The sequence below is a fragment of the Gigantopelta aegis genome, chromosome 10 (assembly GCF_016097555.1).
Source record: "Gigantopelta aegis isolate Gae_Host chromosome 10, Gae_host_genome, whole genome shotgun sequence".
Lineage (NCBI taxonomy): Eukaryota > Metazoa > Mollusca > Gastropoda > Neomphalida > Peltospiridae > Gigantopelta > Gigantopelta aegis.
This window is the reverse complement of record NC_054708.1, coordinates 20,094,253-20,113,091: the sequence shown is the minus strand read 5'-3', so window position 1 is coordinate 20,113,091 and position 18,839 is coordinate 20,094,253. Positions and strand designations below refer to the sequence as shown.

Here is an 18,839-nt window from a genome sequence, read left to right as displayed (position 1 = left end):
ACACAAAATACTATCGGCAAGTAAAACCTTCAACCCTTGTCAGAAATAGACCATGTTAATGGCGGTCCGTTCAACACTACTGACATTCAATCACTCATTACAACTCTGTATGTAATACAGACACTATTATACTTGTAGTGAATTAAATTTCATCTACAATACCATGTGTTCCTTTAGTTCTTTCCAGCAGTATATTACAATAGAAGCAAATTCAGGACCATCCCCTTTATTCAATTAAAAAAAATGTGTTTCTTCTCTAAAGTTTGTTGGGGCTTTTTGTGGGGGTTTTAACGCATTAAGATGAACATGTATGGATGCTACTATTGGTGAGATATTTAATTCCGTACAATTCTTGTCTTAATAAGAAAACAAAAGTGCCACATCAGGGCTGTACCCTGATCAAAATCCTAGGTGGGGCACTATTTATAAACAAATGAAACACTATACAAATTAAACCCTGAGATGTGTATGCTACTTTCTGGAGTTAAAAAAAAGTGAAATTCTCAGAGGGGCAACTGCCTCTCTCCCCCCCCCCCCCCCCCCCCCCCCCCCCCCCAGGGTATGGCCCTGCAAATGAATACTGAAGCAGAAGCAGCAGATAAAACTGACTTTAGTGGTTAATTTTTTTTTTTGCTAATGGAACACTAGTGGGTTTCCTTCAAAGACTATTAGAATTATCAAATATTTAACATTATATAGCTGATTAATTAATAATGGCCACTGGAGGGACCTGGAAAAAGTGGTTGTTAGGGGCAGGTGGCTAATTCCGAAAAAAAACACGGGTAAAACAAACATTGACATACTAATATTTTTATATGGAAACTTACTGTCATACATAATAGTAATAAGTGACTACTATTGCCAATGGGCATAATATTACATCATAGATTAAACAATCTTTAAAATATATCACACTGGCAGGTAACATGGGTTAGCCTACGTTTAAGAAGAGAGTAAACTCGAGTTATTTCACTTGCTGCATTAGAGAAAATGTAGCAGGTTTCTTCTGATGACTACGAGTAAGAATTACCAAATGTTTGACATCCAATAGCCGATGACTAATTAATGTGCTCTAGTGGTAAAAAAAAAAAAAATATGGGCCGAATTTACAAAGCCTTACGTATTAAAAAGAAAGAAAGAAATGTTTTATTTAACGACTCACTCAACACATTTTATTTACGGTTATATGGCGTCAGACATGGTTAAGGACCACACAGATTTTGAGAGGAAACCCGCTGTCGCCACATAGGCTACTCTTTTATGACAGGCAGCAAGGGATCTTTTATTTGTGCTTCCCACAGGCAGGATAGCACAAACCATGGCCTTTGTTGAACCAGTTATGGACCACTAGTCGGTGCAAGTGGTTTACAACTACCCATTGAGCCTTGCGGTGCACTCACTCAGGGTTTGGAGTCGGTATCTGGATTAAAAAACCCATGCCTCGACTGGGATCCGAACCCAGTACCTACCAGCCTGTAGACCGATGGCTAACCACGACGCCACCGAGGCCGGTCACACACGTAGTAAACTACACACATTTACAATGCATAAACACTTGCGTCTAAGAAAAACAGGCTTCGTAAATTCGGCTCTATTTGTTCAGGGTATGCCCGTCTTGTGTCCATAACAGCAAGTTCAAACATTTTTTTTTTTTTTTTTTTTTTTTTTTTTATAAAGAGTGACCGCTGACCGCGTAGGGCAGGTGGCTGTTATATATAGGTAAAACAGAGAAAAAGCATTGGACCAGTTTTATAGTGGCCGTTGGTTGTTAGGCCTTTATACCAGTTAATTTACGTCCTCCATTAATTAATAAACTAGGCCAAATTAATTTTAAAGTCCGTTCATTTTTATTTATTTATTTTGCTCTCTCTCTCTCTCTCTCTCTCTCTCTCTCTCTCTCTCTCTCTCTCTCTCTCTCTCTCTCTCTCTCTCTCTCTCTCTCTCTCTCTCTCTCTCTCTCTCAATTCCCTCTCCTCCTTTTCCCCCCTTTCTTATTTTATATCCTACGAATCAATCGTAGTCCTGGTCCGTGCTACAGTTTGTGTTACACCTGTCGATAATCTGAAGGTTACGTTAAATCATACTAGGAACTTCCGTGTCATAGGTGGCAGTGCACTGTCAAATATGTATAGAGTAAACGCAAGACGTTACGCAACTGCTGTTCGGCAGTAATATTTGACAGTGCTTTTTTGCGTAAATACTATCATCTATTCTCAATCAATTCATATACTTTTATTTAGTATATTGCCTGAGTTGGCCGACACACAGCTAAGAGGAAGTGGGAAACATTATCGTCAATGAGAATTGATTTAGGACAAGACAACCTGAACACGTGATGCGTTTACCTCTGCTATGAGTATTGCTGTTACCTTGGAGTTTAGGTTTGTTACAGGGGTGGGGAAGGGCACAGGTATCCCCAAACAATAACGGGCAAGATCCGCTTGTGTTCCATTGCACATGCCTGCAAGGGCGACCCCTCTCCCACTCAATTCAAACCTTTTCCTGTCCTGGACGGAGGAGCTGGGGAATGTCCACACCAGCGCCAATGACGTGTGTGCTACAACAGCTTGTTCTGAATGTAGCACATTAAAAATCTATGACCTGAGCTGACCTAGCAGGATCACTTTCTGTTGTTAACCTTTTATTTCTAACTTTGGTTGATAAATCAATGGAAGGTGAACTGCTGTCATTGCCATGTGATTATCGAATGTTACGAGGTATAATGCTAGCAAGTATAATTAAACATGTTAAAGATGTTTGCTACATGTAGGTTCCTTTTGACTTTTCGTTGTTTTTTTGTTTTTTTTGCCAGATTACTTGGACATTCTGAATCATGTACACTGCAGCTTTCGTAAGGGGTTCAACTGTGCTAAATGATGAAGACAGCAAATATTGTTTTATGAGAAAATTGCAAAAGTTGGTCAACTATTTTTGCAATATTTTTTAAAAAGGAAAAAAGTGGACCTCGGCTTTTGCGGGAGGGTTTGGACACATGCTATTCAGACAATTATAAGTTAACATTTAGGTTTTATTCACTTTTCCATGGGCTTGCATAAAAAATATCGAATTGTATTTTTTTAAATAAGGGATATCAGTGTTGTTTGGGGTTTTTTTTGTTGGGGGAGGGGTTTGGTGGAGGATGACTGTAAGGTCCCAATTTTGAAATATTCTTAAATTGATTTTATTAATGTGGAAATTAAACACAGGCATAGCTCCTAAATTTGTTTATTTTGTTTACTAGTGAGAGAAGGTAACTACTGTCAACATGATAGCCAACACATGCTATTTAGATAATTATAAGTTAACATTTAAGTTTTATTAACTTTTCCACATGTTTATTGGACAGCCAATGCTATGATATACCAGCCATAGGATACTAATTGGATTAGGAAAACCATCCATCTATGCTCACTCTCCATTATGTCATAGCCTTTGTAACAGTTCATTAATGTTACACCAGTTGTGGAGCACTGGCTGCAGCAAGGAAGGAAATGTTTTATTTAACCACACACTGAACACATTTCATTAACGGTTACATGGCGTCTGACATATGGTTAAGGACCACACAGATATTGAGAGAGGAAACCCACTGTCGCCACTTCATGAGCTACTCTTTTCGATTAGCAACAAGGGATCTTTTATATGCACCACCCCACAGAAAGGATAGCACATACCATGGCCTTTGATATACCAGTCGTGGTGCACTGGCTGGAACGAGAACTAACCCAATAGCCCCACCGACAGGGATCAATCCTAGACCGACTGTGCATCAAGCACTAGTCCCGCCCCCCCTGGCTGCAACAAGAAATGGTCCAATGGTCCACAAACAAAGATGGATCCTAGACTGACCGAGCTGAGTTGAGTCATGACATTAAACCTACATGTTGTTAACCAGTACCAATGCTACACGAAGAAACCCGACACCACAATGCGAAACAAACTTGAACTGTACTGCATAGGGGCGTCGGATTTCTTCATGTAGCATTGGTACTGGTTAACCTCTGTAAGTTTAATGTCATAACTTGACTCAAGAATAATCAAACTAAAGCTCTCTGGCATCAGATTTAGGGAAAAAATTGTAATTTAGACACGATAGCTGGCTACCATTTTGTTGTCGACGATTGCCAAAATATTACACACTATCATCTCTAGCGCTCTCCTACAACATCATCTTCATAAATCAAGGCTGATATTCGTTCCTCGTATTCAGCCTTGATACATGTCGTCAAGAAATCGTGCCACAAAATGCTTAAATTTTATTGGATGCGATGAGATCTGATTGCAACGAATCGCAACGCTCCTTATAGATTCCCTTGTTATTGTAAACAAAGATGGCAGCGTCAGCGTCCGGCGGTTAATTTTTGATATTGCTTTCAAGATTGTCACATGTTACCGATACTGTGATTGGTCAGCGATGTCATCGTGTAAGGGACATAATCGGTGTTACAAATTTTCTTCCAATAGAGGGCGCTAGTAGTGGATATCAGTAATCTTGACTACATGTATCAAGGCTGAATACGAGGAACAAATATTAGCCTTGATTTATGAAGATGGTACAACATATAAACAAAGGGGAGGGCTAGAGGTCACTCGAGCTTGATCTAAGACCATACATGCATCAGGTGACTGCTTTACCACTGGGCTATATAACCAAAATATGTTAAACCAGGGCTTCTAGATTATGGTAGCCCCACTCCCATGGCTAGTGATATTCAGTGTTGGGCTAGTAAATAACTACTATTGCCATGCTCAATGGCTAGTGAATTTTTTTTGTCAAATCTTGCAGTTAAGTCTCTTTTGTAAATATGAATATCCTGCCCGCACCCCCCACAATGATAAAAATTTTAAGCTATATCTTTCTCTTTAGGTGACATATATCCAATTTTTACTATTATTTAGTAACTTAATTTAAAGTAAACTAGTGAATTTTTAATCATGGCTAGTAAATTTTTAAAATCACTGTTAGTGGATTTTATAAAAATTCTAGAAGCCCTAAAAGTAGTAGTATTTTAAAATGTGCCAAGAGTGCAAGCCAAACACAAACTTCAATGACCTACATTTAGTGGCGTGTGCTTTTGTCTGTGTGAGATGGCTATAAGAATAACTTGCTGCACATTGGTAAAGGCTGGAGGTGGTGGTGAGCAGTAGGTTTCTCTCACGTTAGATCAACACTTGGTAATTAATAAACATGATGAATACTGAAAACTAACAACCATTGATTTATATGTAATATGCTGGATTGCAGTGCTTATGGTTTGAAAATGGGAATTTGTCAGAGCAATTATTCTGTGTGCAAATGGGAAACAAATCTGCGAGGTGGTGTTAGATGTACCTACTATCTAAAAGGTATACCAGCTGTGACAAGGCGAACAATTTTTCATCTAAGCAACCCCTGCAGTTAAGAAAATGTCCACAGCAAAAAAAAACCATGTCATTGAAAAAAGTGCCGTGGAGAATAGAAAACTCCACAGCATTGTCGATTGCCGTGGGCAATCGCAGGAGTTGACTAAGAGGAAATGGGTTGCTCGATTGCTGAGGGCTCACACTGGAACACATTTTGGTTTTGCCATTTTTCAGATATATATATATATATATATATATATATATATATATATAGCCCTGATTTTTATTAAAGACTACTTTCTTTACCTGTATTGTGGATTTCTAAATGCATTGTAATTTTTATTTCCAGTGGTGGTGCCGAGTTGCTCTTTGACAAGCAAAAGAGCCATGCCATAACTCTGCCTGAACAGTCTTCTCCATGTAGGTATAATGTGCCAGTCTTCTCCATGTAGGTATATTGTGCCAGTCTTCTCCGTGTAGGTATAATATGCCAGTCTTCTCCGTGTAGGTATAATGTGCCAGTCTTCTCCATGTAGGTATCGTGTGCCAGTCCTTTCCGTGTAGGTATAATGTGCCAGTCTTCTCTGTGTAGATATCGTGTGCTAGTCTTCTCCGTGTAGGTATCGTGTGCCAGTCTTCTCTGTGTAGGTATAATGTGCCAGTCTTCTCCGTGTAGTTATCGTGTGCCAGTCTTCTCCGTGTAGGTATAATGTGCCAGTCTTCTCCGTGTAGGTATCGTGTGCCAGTCTTCTCCGTGTAGGTATAATGTGCCAGTCTTCTCCATGTAGGTATAGTGTGCCAGTCTTCTCCATGTAGGTATAATGTGCCAGTCTTCTCCATGTAGGTATAGTGTGCCAGTCTTCTCAATGTAGGTATCGTGTGCCAGTCTTCTCCGTGTAGGTATATGCCAGTCTTCTCCGTGTAGGTATAATGTGCCAGTCTTCTCCATGTAGGTATAATGTGCCAGTCTTCTCCATGTAGTTATCGTGTGCCAGTCTTCTCCGTGTAGGTATAATGTGCCAGTCTTCTCCGTGTAGGTATAGTGTGCCAGTCTTCTCAATGTAGGTATCGTGTGCCAGTCTTCTCCGTGTAGGTATAATGTGCCAGTCTTCTCCGTGTAGGTATAATGTGCCAGTCTTCTCCATGTAGTTATCGTGTGCCAGTCTTCTCCGTGTAGGTATCGTGTGTCAGTCTTCTCCGTGTAGGTATCATGTGCCAGTCTTCTCTGTGTAGGTATCGTGTGCCAGTCTTCTCTGTGTAGGTATCGTGTGCCAGTCTTCTCTGTGTAGGTATCATGTGCCAGTCTTCTCTGTGTAGGTATCATGTGCCAGTCTTCTCCATATAGGTATAATGTGCCAGTCTTCTCTGTGTAGGTATAATGTGCCCGTCTTCTCAATGTAGATATAATGTGCCAGTCTTCTCCGTGTAGGTATAATGTGCCCGTCTTCTCAATGTAGGTATAATGTGCCAGTCTTCTCAATGTAGATATAATGTCAGTCTTCTCCATGTAGGTATAATGTGCCAGTCTTCTCAATGTAGGTATAATGTGCCAGTCTTCTCAATGTAGGTATAATGTGCCAGTCTTCTCCGTGTAGGTATCTTGTGCCAATTTTCTAAATGTAGGTATAATGTGCCAGTCTTCTCCATGTAGGTATAATGTGCCGGTCTTCTCAATGTAGGTATAATGTGCCAGTCTTCTCCATGTAGGTATAATGTGCCAGTCTTCTCTGTGTAGGTATCGTGTGCCGGTCTTCTCAATGTAGGTATAATGTGCCCGTCTTCTCCTTGTAGGTATCGTGTGCCAGTCTTCTCCGTGTAGGTATAATGTGCCAGTCTTCTCCCTGTAGGTATAATGTGCCAGTCTTCTCAATGTAGGTATCGTGTGCCAGTCTTCTCCGTGTAGGTATATGCCAGTCTTCTCCGTGTAGGTATAATGTGCCAGTCTTCTCCATGTAGGTATAATGTGCCAGTCTTGTCCGTGTAGCAGGGGTGGGGGGAAATAAAATTGTCAATCGGTCCCGCTTGATGTCGTCATTAACGGGGTGGGGGGGGGGGGGGGAGAAAGGAATAAAAAAAGAACTTTTGTTTGTATCACATTCGTGATTCGAGTGAAAAAAACACAACTCACAAATTGTATATATTTTACATAATGGAATAAATAATATAAAAAAAGGAATAAAAGTTATGCATTTAAATCCCATATATGTATAAAAAGTACGAGTATCCAGTACTGTGTCCTGAAAATTAATAAAAGATTGCACCGTTGAAGCATTTGACAGCCTGAGCCAGCACATGTTTAGATAAAGAGATTAATAACGTCATCACTGGTTGGATGAAATTTGACCTCTACTGGCTCTTGAGATAACCAGTACATGTAGCTGTTCTGCTTACTCCCACTTGTTAACAAAAAATTGGAAACCTTTTGTTAACTTTAAAATCCTTTATAATTATTGGATAGACTACATTGAACAGTCAACAATAAATACATTTATAGATTATTTCAGTATATTTTATGCTATTTCAAGCAGTTTGTATTGCACAAAAGTCTCTTGCTTCCGACAGGGACACTCGGCCAGACAAAGCTCCGTACATAGGTGTTGACAGGTGTTGATTGTAACCAGTTGCAAACTCTGGGTCCTTTGTTTTAATTGGAGTGTAATACCTTGATGGCTCTCTCACCAACAATGGTGTTAATGTTAACATCCGTTTAATCTCTTGACTGGCTCAGCAACTTTAATGTCTAGCCTAGTGGCTGTGGATTGACACTACTTAAGTCCCACTTCAGTGACTGACGATATATACTTAGGCAGACTTTAAAATCACATACGTCTGAAACACAAGCCATATTGACCACTATTTATTTATTATTTTAAACCATGCATGAGATACGGATGTCTGGGCAGGCCGGTCCACTTGACCGATAAGAATTTGTGCCAATAATAGAAATGGACAGGTGCTTCGGACCGACAAGAATGACAAAAGTGGGACCGGCAAACACGTTTAAAAAAAATATTTTCGGTCTCAGAGATCGAGAATCGGTCCCAGACCGAGAGAAAAGGTCCTTTCCCCCACCCCTGCCGTGTAGGTATAATGTGCCAGTCTTCTCCATGTAGGTATAATGTGCCAGTCTTCTCCATGTAGGTATCGTGTGCCAGTCCTCTCCGTGTAGGTATAATGTGCCAGTCTTCTCTGTGTAGGTATCGTGTGCCAGTCTTCTCTGTGTAGGTATCATGTGCCAGTCTTCTCTGTGTAGGTATAGTGTGCCAGTCTTCTCAATGTAGGTATCGTGTGCCAGTCTTCTCCGTGTAGGTATATGCCAGTCTTCTCCGTGTAGGTATAATGTGCCAGTCTTCTCCATGTAGGTATAATGTGCCAGTCTTCTCCATGTAGTTATCGTGTGCCAGTCTTCTCCGTGTAGGTATAATGTGCCAGTCTTCTCCGTGTAGGTATAGTGTGCCAGTCTTCTCAATGTAGGTATCGTGTGCCAGTCTTCTCCGTGTAGGTATAATGTGCCAGTCTTCTCCGTGTAGGTATAATGTGCCAGTCTTCTCCATGTAGGTATAATGTGCCAGTCTTCTCCATGTAGGTATAGTGTGCCAGTCTTCTCAATGTAGGTATCGTGTGCCAGTCTTCTCCGTGTAGGTATATGCCAGTCTTCTCCGTGTAGGTATAATGTGCCAGTCTTCTCCATGTAGGTATAATGTGCCAGTCTTCTCCATGTAGTTATCGTGTGCCAGTCTTCTCCGTGTAGGTATAATGTGCCAGTCTTCTCCGTGTAGGTATAGTGTGCCAGTCTTCTCAATGTAGGTATCGTGTGCCAGTCTTCTCCGTGTAGGTATTGTGTACCAGTCTTCTCCATGTAGGTATAACATGCCAGTCTTCTCCATGTAGGTATAATGTGCCAGTCTTCTCCATGTAGGTATAATGTGCCAGTCTTCTCCCTGTAGGTATCGTGTGTCAGTCTTCTCAGTGTAGGTATATGTGCCAGTCTCCTCCGTATAGGTATCATGTGCCAGTCTTTTCTGTGTAGGTATTGTGTGCCAGTCTTCTCCATGTAGGTATTGTGTACCAGTCTTCTCCATGTAGGTATAATGTGCCAGTCTTCTCCGTGTAGGTATAATGTGCCAGTCTTCTCCGTGTAGGTATAATGTGCCAGTCTTCCATGTGTAGGTATAATGTTCCAGTCTTCTCCATGTAGGTATAATGTGCCAGTGGTCTACGTAGACCTGAACAGTCTTCTGTCTGTGTATGTTGAACATATGCTGTTATATAATAACAGTGCTGATTAAAATAAGCAAGCATCCTGAATGACATTGTTTCTTGTTCCCATTCACAAGATACCAGGTTGAACATTTGGTAATAATTTTTGAGGTGTCAGACAGATTATGCAACCATTCATTCACACCTGGTCATTGCAATCGGCTTGGTAAAAATTTTAGCCACTTGCAAACTTTATTAGTCTTTTTTTCTTTTTTTTCTTTTTTTAGCCAGAGGCCAGTTTGGCTACCAGTACTGCAGTGTTCTTCATTCATGTTTATAAGTTATTCTTCTCAGGCTTGTGGACTAACAACAATTCAGTTGTCATTTCTTCACTCTTTTTATATCAGTCTTATGTATGCTACCATCAACCATTTATGCAACTAAGATGTGCTGTCGCTAGTTTAACTCCCAACAACTAATTTTTTAATTTAACAAGCAACTTCAGAACAATATATTTAACTGAACACGTGCATATAACAGTGTTCTAGCTAGCAATAAATAGAGGGGTGCTGCGCCCTGCCGTGTTTGTTTCCGCACCGCTTTCCTCTCAAAGCGTGTACAGTTTTGTTACGAGTCTAAATTCCCAACTAAAAACACGTTTGACAGTACATTGTTTGGCCACAGTTGTGAAGGACGACAGCAGTAACATGATATGTTTTTTTGTTTTCTATTGTTAGTCGATATGACTGCAGACGAGCGGTCTTACAAAGCTTGGATGGCGAGGTAATCCTCACACCGTCACGCACATAACCACACACCACCTAGCAAACACCTAGTTGAAAGTAGACCATCGTGATAAACTTCGACAGAAAGTCAAATGCGAAATTTATTTTGATAAGTAAATTTTTGAAAGTAATTGTTGCCTTTGCAAATACCCAGACCAAGATACATATAGTTTTAAAACTACATTCCCTGGAATATTTTTATTATTTAAGCATATAGAACAGAAAATCCAATGGGCGTCTTAGCTCAGAACAGGGGATATAATAAAACAGGTGGCGCGTCACTCGTCAGGGTCCAACAAACTCGGACAATAGCTGTATTTTTGTATTGCTTTGTCATTCTTTGTTATACCACAATCATAACGGACCAAAACCTTATCGGCTCTGTACATGACGTTCCTATACAGCACGGTTCTGCACAGGACGGTCTATAATATACGCTGCAGTGAACGGTTACCAGTCGTTACCAGTTGACATTTGTCTACACGTGTACTGAGATATGGGGAGGGGGGAGAAGTCAGTAAAGTCAGTAATAATAAAGAAAATATATGTATATTGTGGATAATAGTATTAAAAAATATATATAGTGATGACGGCTCTGTACAGGGTGTTCCTACACAGGGCGGTATAGTATTTTATATACTTAGATATGGTGGAAAACATATTAACAGTAAAGGGAATAAATATATAGTTTGTATATAAAGAAAATATATGTATATTTTGGATAATACTCGAATTTTTATATATATATATATATATATATATATATATATATATATATATATATATATATATATATATATATATATATAACGTGTGCCTGTGTGAGTATTAAAAAAATATATAATGACGACAGCTCTGTACAGGACGTTCCTACACTGCATGGTTCTGCACAGGACGGTCTATAGTATACGCTGCAGTGAACGGTTATCAGTTGACATTTGTCTACACGTGTACTAAGATATGAGGGGGGAAGTCAGTAATAATAAAGAAAATATATGTATACTGTGGATAATAATCAAAATATATATGTATCGTCAACGTCCCCTGTTGTTAGAATTTGTTTTTAATTATTATATTTGATCTGCAAAAGGTATGCTACATTTTTGTGCCTCTATTGTAGTGAATAGTGTTCATAATACATTCATAACAGTTGTAAATAATTTTGAGTATATAAATTTTGTTAATTTAGAATCAATTCATTAAAAAAAAAAATAATTTACAAACTATGCGCAGGTATGGACGTAATGCCTATCAGTATTGACATCAAGTGTGAGCGGTGTGTGTTGATAAAACGCGGACCGGACCAGAATGCTTGACAAATTGAATTTTTCCTTTAAAAAAAATTGAATAAATTAAGTGTTCGGCAACTGTGCATAATTAAGAAACATATATTTTTTCATGTAGTTGTTGCATTGGTTTCACTACGCTGGCTTAACCAGGTCAAAAACAAAGCCATGATTTTGAAAGTGGAACACTTTTGACGGGCTCGTACCGATCTCGGTTTTCATTGGCTTATCACAAGTATAGAATTCCCCAACAAGAGATCACGTGAGATTTCGCAGTTTTTGAACAAATTTAACTGTCTTGATTGAGGGGTCGTCTCATATCTCCAAAACATATTTATATCCATAGAGGTATGGTACAATGCCTTTCCAGGGGTCGGTGAGTGGGGGATTTTGACAGTGGCCAGCTGTTGGCATACACGTCACATGTAAGGGGGTTGTTACTAATTACGTAACGCTCTAGGGGTAGAGGAAGAGGGTTCTGTGTTCGATTTACGTAACATTTTTCAAGACTATATGTTATTTTTATTCATTACTTAGACCTAAAAAGGTGGGGTTTTTGGAAATGTGCGGTCAGTCTAGGATCGATCCCCATCGGCGGGTATACAAAAAGACCATGGTATGTGATATCCTGTCTGTGGGATGGTACATATAAACGATCCCTTGCTAAAAAAAAATGTAGCGGGTTTCCAAGACGCGTGTGCAGGGATTTCATCAGGGTTCGGGTTATAGACTGTGTTGAGTGAAGTTTATATGGGACCATGCTCCCCCCACCAAAAAATAACAACATTTCAATTTTTTTAAAGCTTGGGCAAGTAAGGGTTTCGACCTCCAATACCCTCCCCCTGCACATGGACCCGATTCCTCTCTAAGATTGTATGTCAGAATTACCAAATGTTTTTTTGGTCTATGAAGGCATAACTGTGTTTTGTTAAAAGCATGTCTACAAAAGCTATTTAATGAAATCTATCTAGACCTTGACATGCAATAATAGCCGTTTTTAAATGCAGTGAGCAACTTGTTACAAATATATTCTTGTCAATTTTTTAATTTGTTTGTTCTTTTATTTCTTTATTTTTTTAAAATTTATTTCTAATCATTCTCTTTTTTTCATTTCTTGATTTCTTTTAATTATTTCATTTATTTATTTTAAATTATATTTGGGCATGATATTAAATGGTATAAATACTATATATAATTAAAAAAAAATATGATTTTTTAGGTGATCCAACCTTTTGTAAAACATTTTAATAGTTAAAGTTTGATTTTATTTAACGACACCACTAGATTATATTGATTTATTAATAATCGGCTATTGGATGTCAAACATTTGGTAATTTTGAAATTTAGTCTTAGAGAAAAACCCGCTATTTTTTTCCATTAGTTTTATCGTTTATATACACCATCCCACAGATAGGATAGCACATACCATAGCACATTCCAGTCGTGTTGCATTGGCTGGAACGAGATTTTTTTAATAGTGTCTATATTTAGTACATTAGTACAATAATATTGCATATGGCGATGAAAGAAAGAAGTGTTTTATCAAACATCCAAATTTAAGAATAATAAATTTGGGTTTAGAAATTGATTGTCCCCCTCCCTCCAAAAACGTTTTGTAAATTAAAACCAGCATAGATATTTCTACATATATGATATTTATGAATGTGAAAAATTCGATCATATCCAGCACTTGCCTCAAAAATAAGATTTTCACGTTAAAAATGCCCTACAATTAAATTAGCGCCCTGCCCCATCAAAATCCTAGCTAGAACACTGTATAAGTTTAATAAACTTGTATGACAATCAATCAGCAGTCATTCAGTGTTTGAATGTGACCCAGATTGTAATTTAAAGTTTTGCTGCCTTCAGAGTTAACAAGAAGTTGAGAGGGGGGGGGGGGGGGTGACGTAGCCCAGTGGTAAAGCGTTCACCTGCTGCACAGTCGGTCTAGGATCGATCCCCATCGGTGGGCCCATTGGGCTATTTATCATTCCAGCTAGTGCACCATGACTGGTATATCAAAGGCCGTGGTATGTACTACCCTGTCTGTGGGATGGTGCATATAAAAGATCCTTCACTAATGGTGAAAAAATGTAGCTGGTTTCCTCTCTAAGACTATATGTTAAAATTACCAAATGTTTGACATCCAATATCCCATGATTAATAAATCAGTGTGCTCTAATAGTATGGTTATAAAAAACAAACAAAACAACTACTTGTTGGCTATACTGAATAGGTATATATTGATATATACTAAAACAGGATTTATTATTCAAATTCAACCACGCATGTTTTATAATGTTTGACATCCAATATCCCATGATTAATAAATCAGTGTGCTCTAATAGTATCGTTATAAAAAACAAACAAAACAACTACTTGTTGACTATACTGAATAGGTATATATTGATATATACTAAAACAGGATTTATTATTCAAATTCAACCACGCATGTTTTATAATGTTTGACATCCAATATCCCATGATTAATAAATCAGTGTGCTCTAATAGTATGGTTATAAAAAACAAACAAAACAACTACTTGTTGGCTATACTGAATAGGTATATATTGATATATACTAAAACAGAATTTATTATTCAAATTCAACCACGCATGTTTTATAACGGCTTTGTTAAATTAATGAAGTTAGTAATTTATGCAGATGTGACCAATTGTTTACGAAGGTGTGATTTATTTTCAGGGAAACTTAAAGATCTGTTACCATGGATACGGGATAATTTATTGAAAGAGAGGCCTGAGCTGTTTATGCAGGGTACTACTGTGTAAGTGTTTTTCATTTCATTGCTACCTCTGGCACTCAGCAAATTTGTCTATTGCGAATTTCATAAAGAAATTGGTAAATTTTATTTTAATTTGGCAAAATACTTTGACGAAATAATTGATATTGTATTAAAAAATAACAGGATTTGTGTAGTTTTTGAAGTTTGCTAGATAATTTGGTGAAATGTTCTGCTGATTCAGAGCTCGCCCTGCATTTCCTCATATTCTTCAACATCGAACATTTTAGACAACATTATACCCAATAACATCAGAAGTTCAAAGTTACACAACATTTTATAGTCTTCCTGTTGCTGATAAATGTGACAGTGTTTGTTGTTCAAATAAAAATGTGTTTTGTGTGGGCAATAAAATGAAGCAATTTTATGTTGTCCAGCACCATGTGTCAAGTACCTTGTTCTCAAAACTAGGTTGCGACAATTTTGAAAAAACACTTGAACATGTTTTATCAGAAATGAGTCATGAAAGGTTCCACTTTCTTAGAACTGTTAATAGCATACATATTTATGCTTCATACTAGTGATGTTCCAATGATCGGTTATCATCGAAAATTGATCAGTTTGGATCTACTGATGTGATGATCGATTATAAACATCCATAATCGATTGTGTGGTAAAATGTAGTATATTTCAAGCATTACATTTTGACCATGTTGGTTTTCGCTATACCTACATAATCACCTGCTTTGGGCTTTAAATTTAACAAAAACTTTGACTTTTAAAATGTACAGATCAGGGCACTGTTTTACAAAGCGATCTTAGCACTAAGATCGCCTTAAGTGCATAGGTACCTTATGAACTTGTGGTGATCTTAGCGCTAAAATCACTTCGTAGAATGTGGCCCAGGGCCACATTCCACGAAACAATCTTAGTGCTTAGATTACCTTAAGTGCATAACTACATTATGCACTGAAGGTTATCTTAGGGCTAAGATTGCTTTGTGGAATGAGGCCCTGAAATTCATTTTTCAAATAGGATACTATGTACAGATACAGGTTAATCACATTTTGTTGTATTTTTTAATCTTTTTTGTTTGCAGAAGACCAGGCATTCTTGTACTGGTGAACGATGCAGACTGGGAATTAATGGTAAACAAATCCATTTTATACATTTTTGTTTCGCCTTTCTCCCAAACTAAGTCGTAGGTCAAACTGGTCAACAGCCGTGGTATGTGCTTTCCTATCTGTAGGAAAATGTATATAAAAGATCCCTTGCTACTAATGGAAAAATGTAGTAGGTTTCCTCTCTTAAGACTGTATGTCAGCACCGACGCCATACATGTATAACCATAAATAAAATAAAATGCGTTGAGTGAAAGAAAGAACTGTTTTTATTTAACGACGCACTCAACACATTTTATTTACGGTTATATGGCATCAGACATATGGTTACGGACCACACAGATTTTGAGAGGAAACCCGCGGTCGCCACTACATGGGCTACTCTTCCGATTGGCAGCAAGGGATCTTTTATTTGCGCTTCCCACAGGCAGGATAGCACAAACCATGGCCTTTGTTGAACCAGTTATGGATCACTGGTTGGTGCAAGTGGTTTACACCTACCCATTGAGCCTTGCGGAGCACTCACTCAGGGTTTGGAGTCGGTATCTGGATTAAAAATCCCATGCCTCGACTGGGATCCGAACCCAGTACCTACCAGCCTGTAGACCGATGGCCTAACCACGACGCCACCGAGGCCGGTGCGTTGAGAGCATCGTTAAATAAAACATTTCCTTCTTTTTCGTATGTCGGCATTACCAATTGTTTTACATCCAATAGCCGATGATTTAATTAATCACTGTACTCTAGTGGTGTCGTTAAATGAAACAAACTGTAAGTCCTAGGTCAGTGAAACTTGGTTTATGGTTGCACCTGTGGATAATACATCACCGAAAACGTTTCTGGTAGATAAGACGTTTAATTTTGCGGAATTCTTGTTTTAGTAATTCATAATCTTGCTACCTTGCCCCATTGATTAACCTTTTAACACCATTTTAAATGTCATTCATAAGTTTTTGATGCGTATTAAGTCCGTCCTAAGCTTTAAAGACATTTGTCTTGCCATTACGAAGTCAAAAGATATAGGTATTGTGCTACCTGTGACATCAACTTTAATGTTAAAGTTTTGAAATTATAGTCCATCCCATCCTCCTACAAAAAAACAAAAAAAATCAGTTTGGTTTGACGTAAGAAGAAAATTAAGTGTTTTGGAAATAACAAAAAAGTACTATTTTTGTGGGCAATTTAGAAAACAGTCGGCTCAGAAATAAATAACTTGAAGTAAATTTCATAGGATGAAAAAAAGGCGTTCCCTGTGGGAGGACTATAAGTCAGTTTCTCACAAGTCCTAGGTAATTGAAACTTGATTTATAGTTCCACCTATGGATGTTCATCACAATGTACCAAGTTTTTTTTATTGTAGGTGAGACATTTAATTTTCGTGGAATTCTTTGTTTTTAAAAAATGTATTCGAGTTCCTGATATTGAAAACACATACCGTACAGTATTGTATGATATTTTAACTCATGATCATTATTCTTTCAGGGGGAACTCGAATATGAAATTCAACAAAAAGATAGAATCGTGTTCATATCTACTCTGCACGGAGGTTGACAGAGTTTTGTTGACAACTGTTCATTTCAGTTAGTCTGGATATTGATCCCCAACAATGTCCATCAAGCAGAAGCCTACATATTGTAACATCGAAGTCGAACAAGTCTACACTAAAACTGAATAATACATCAAATTTTGGAGAAAGTTTACACTGAAACTGAATAATACATCAAATTTTGGAGAAAGTCTACACTGAAACTGAATAATACATCAAATGTTGAAGAAAGTCTACACTGAAACTGAATAATACATCAAATTTTGGAGAAAGTCTACACTGAAACTGAATAATACATCAAATTTTGGAGAAAGTCTACACTGAAACTGAATAATACATCAAATGTTGAAGAAAGTCTACACTGAAACTGAATAATACATCAAATGTTGAAGAAATGTTCCCGACTTTTTGTACAGCTCTATGACTGACAAATTCTGACTAACATAATGGCACTGTCGTGTTCATGCATGACACGCTGTGCTAAAACAGAACAACAATTTATATGATAATGTTATTCATCATTAAATGTCCTACACTTGAGCAGTTTTTCTGATTTGTGAGTATGAAATTTTGAGTCCCGTCCGACAAGCTCGCTCAATGTGCGGTCAGTCTGAGATCGATCTCCGTTGGTGGGTCCATTGGGCTATTTCTCGTTTCAGCCAGTGCACCACGACTGATATATCAAAGGCCGTGGTATGTACTACTCTGTCAGTGGGATGGCGCATATAAAAGATCCTTTGCTTCTAATTGAAAAGAGTAGCCCATGAAGTGGCGACAGTGGGTTTCCTCTCTCAATATCTGTGTGGTCCGTAACCATATGTCTGATGTCATATAACCGTAAATAAAATGTGTTGGGTGCGTCGTTAAATAAAACATGTCCTTCTTGTCCCTCCCCACAATCTTCAGTATTGTGCACCTGGATCACTTGTTAAGTATTAATTGTCCTCATTTATAAAAAATATTTATTGAATTTCCACTTGAGTTTTTTATGGTCCCTGTGCTTAAAGACATCATTTTGATATTTACTTGTTACAGCTTATGACAGATTTATAGTCTTATTTAATTACCTTTAACTCTTGAAACCTTTAAAGGGACATTCATGAGTTTGCTGCAATTTTTAAGATGTTATCAACTAACAGAGACTTTTTAACAATTGTAATTACATATTAAATATATTTTTCTGCATAAAATATTAATGGCTGTATATTAAACGTGTTTTTGATCATTCTGATATTAGTACTAGGTTAAATTTCATTTTATTTCCTAAAATATTTTTGGGCTTCTTACAAATATTAAGACGACCAGAAGCAAATTGAATATACAGACACTGATATTTTAAACAAGAAAATATATTTAATATGCAAGTTTAGTTGTAGAAATATTTTATTAGTCAGAAACATCTTACAATGCAGGAAACTCAGGAAAGTCCCTTTAATTAATGTCTGTTGTAATTTATATGGGTGATCAACAAGCTTCTCAAGTGCATGTCGTCATGAATTTGATCCAGGTGCATGGTTCATGTTTGGTTTAAGTTTTAGTTGGATTGGTGGACAGAGACAGAACTTAGTCCTTAAACCAGTTACCTAGCAACCTAAAGTGGATATATTTTAAAAGTATGTTTGTCTGTCCGTCTGCCCCAAATATATTCGGATAAATTAAAAATGTTTGTGTTGTGGAGTGTCTGAAGAACTTGACTGTGATTATACACTTACAAACACATTTTATATGATTAAAGGTGAACAAAAATAAGGTTTCGAGCAAGAAACAATTTGAGAGAGAAATAGTATTTTAAATGCTATAAACCGACATTGCAGCTTTA

General features: G+C 37.8%; 1 protein-coding gene across 1 annotated transcript; it reads left to right on the top strand.

Annotated features, from left to right (window-relative positions):
- Positions 1-2,144: 2,144 nt before the first annotated feature.
- On the top strand, positions 2,145-17,560 carry LOC121384101 (ubiquitin-related modifier 1-like). The gene is made up of 5 exons (XM_041514335.1): positions 2,145-2,381; positions 5,693-5,763; positions 14,317-14,398; positions 15,453-15,501; positions 16,957-17,560. The coding sequence occupies exons 1-5, from the start codon at positions 2,353-2,355 to the stop codon at positions 17,023-17,025; spliced, it is 300 nt and encodes a 99-aa protein (XP_041370269.1). The 5' UTR covers positions 2,145-2,352; the 3' UTR covers positions 17,026-17,560.
- The last annotated feature ends 1,279 nt before the right edge of the window (positions 17,561-18,839 follow it).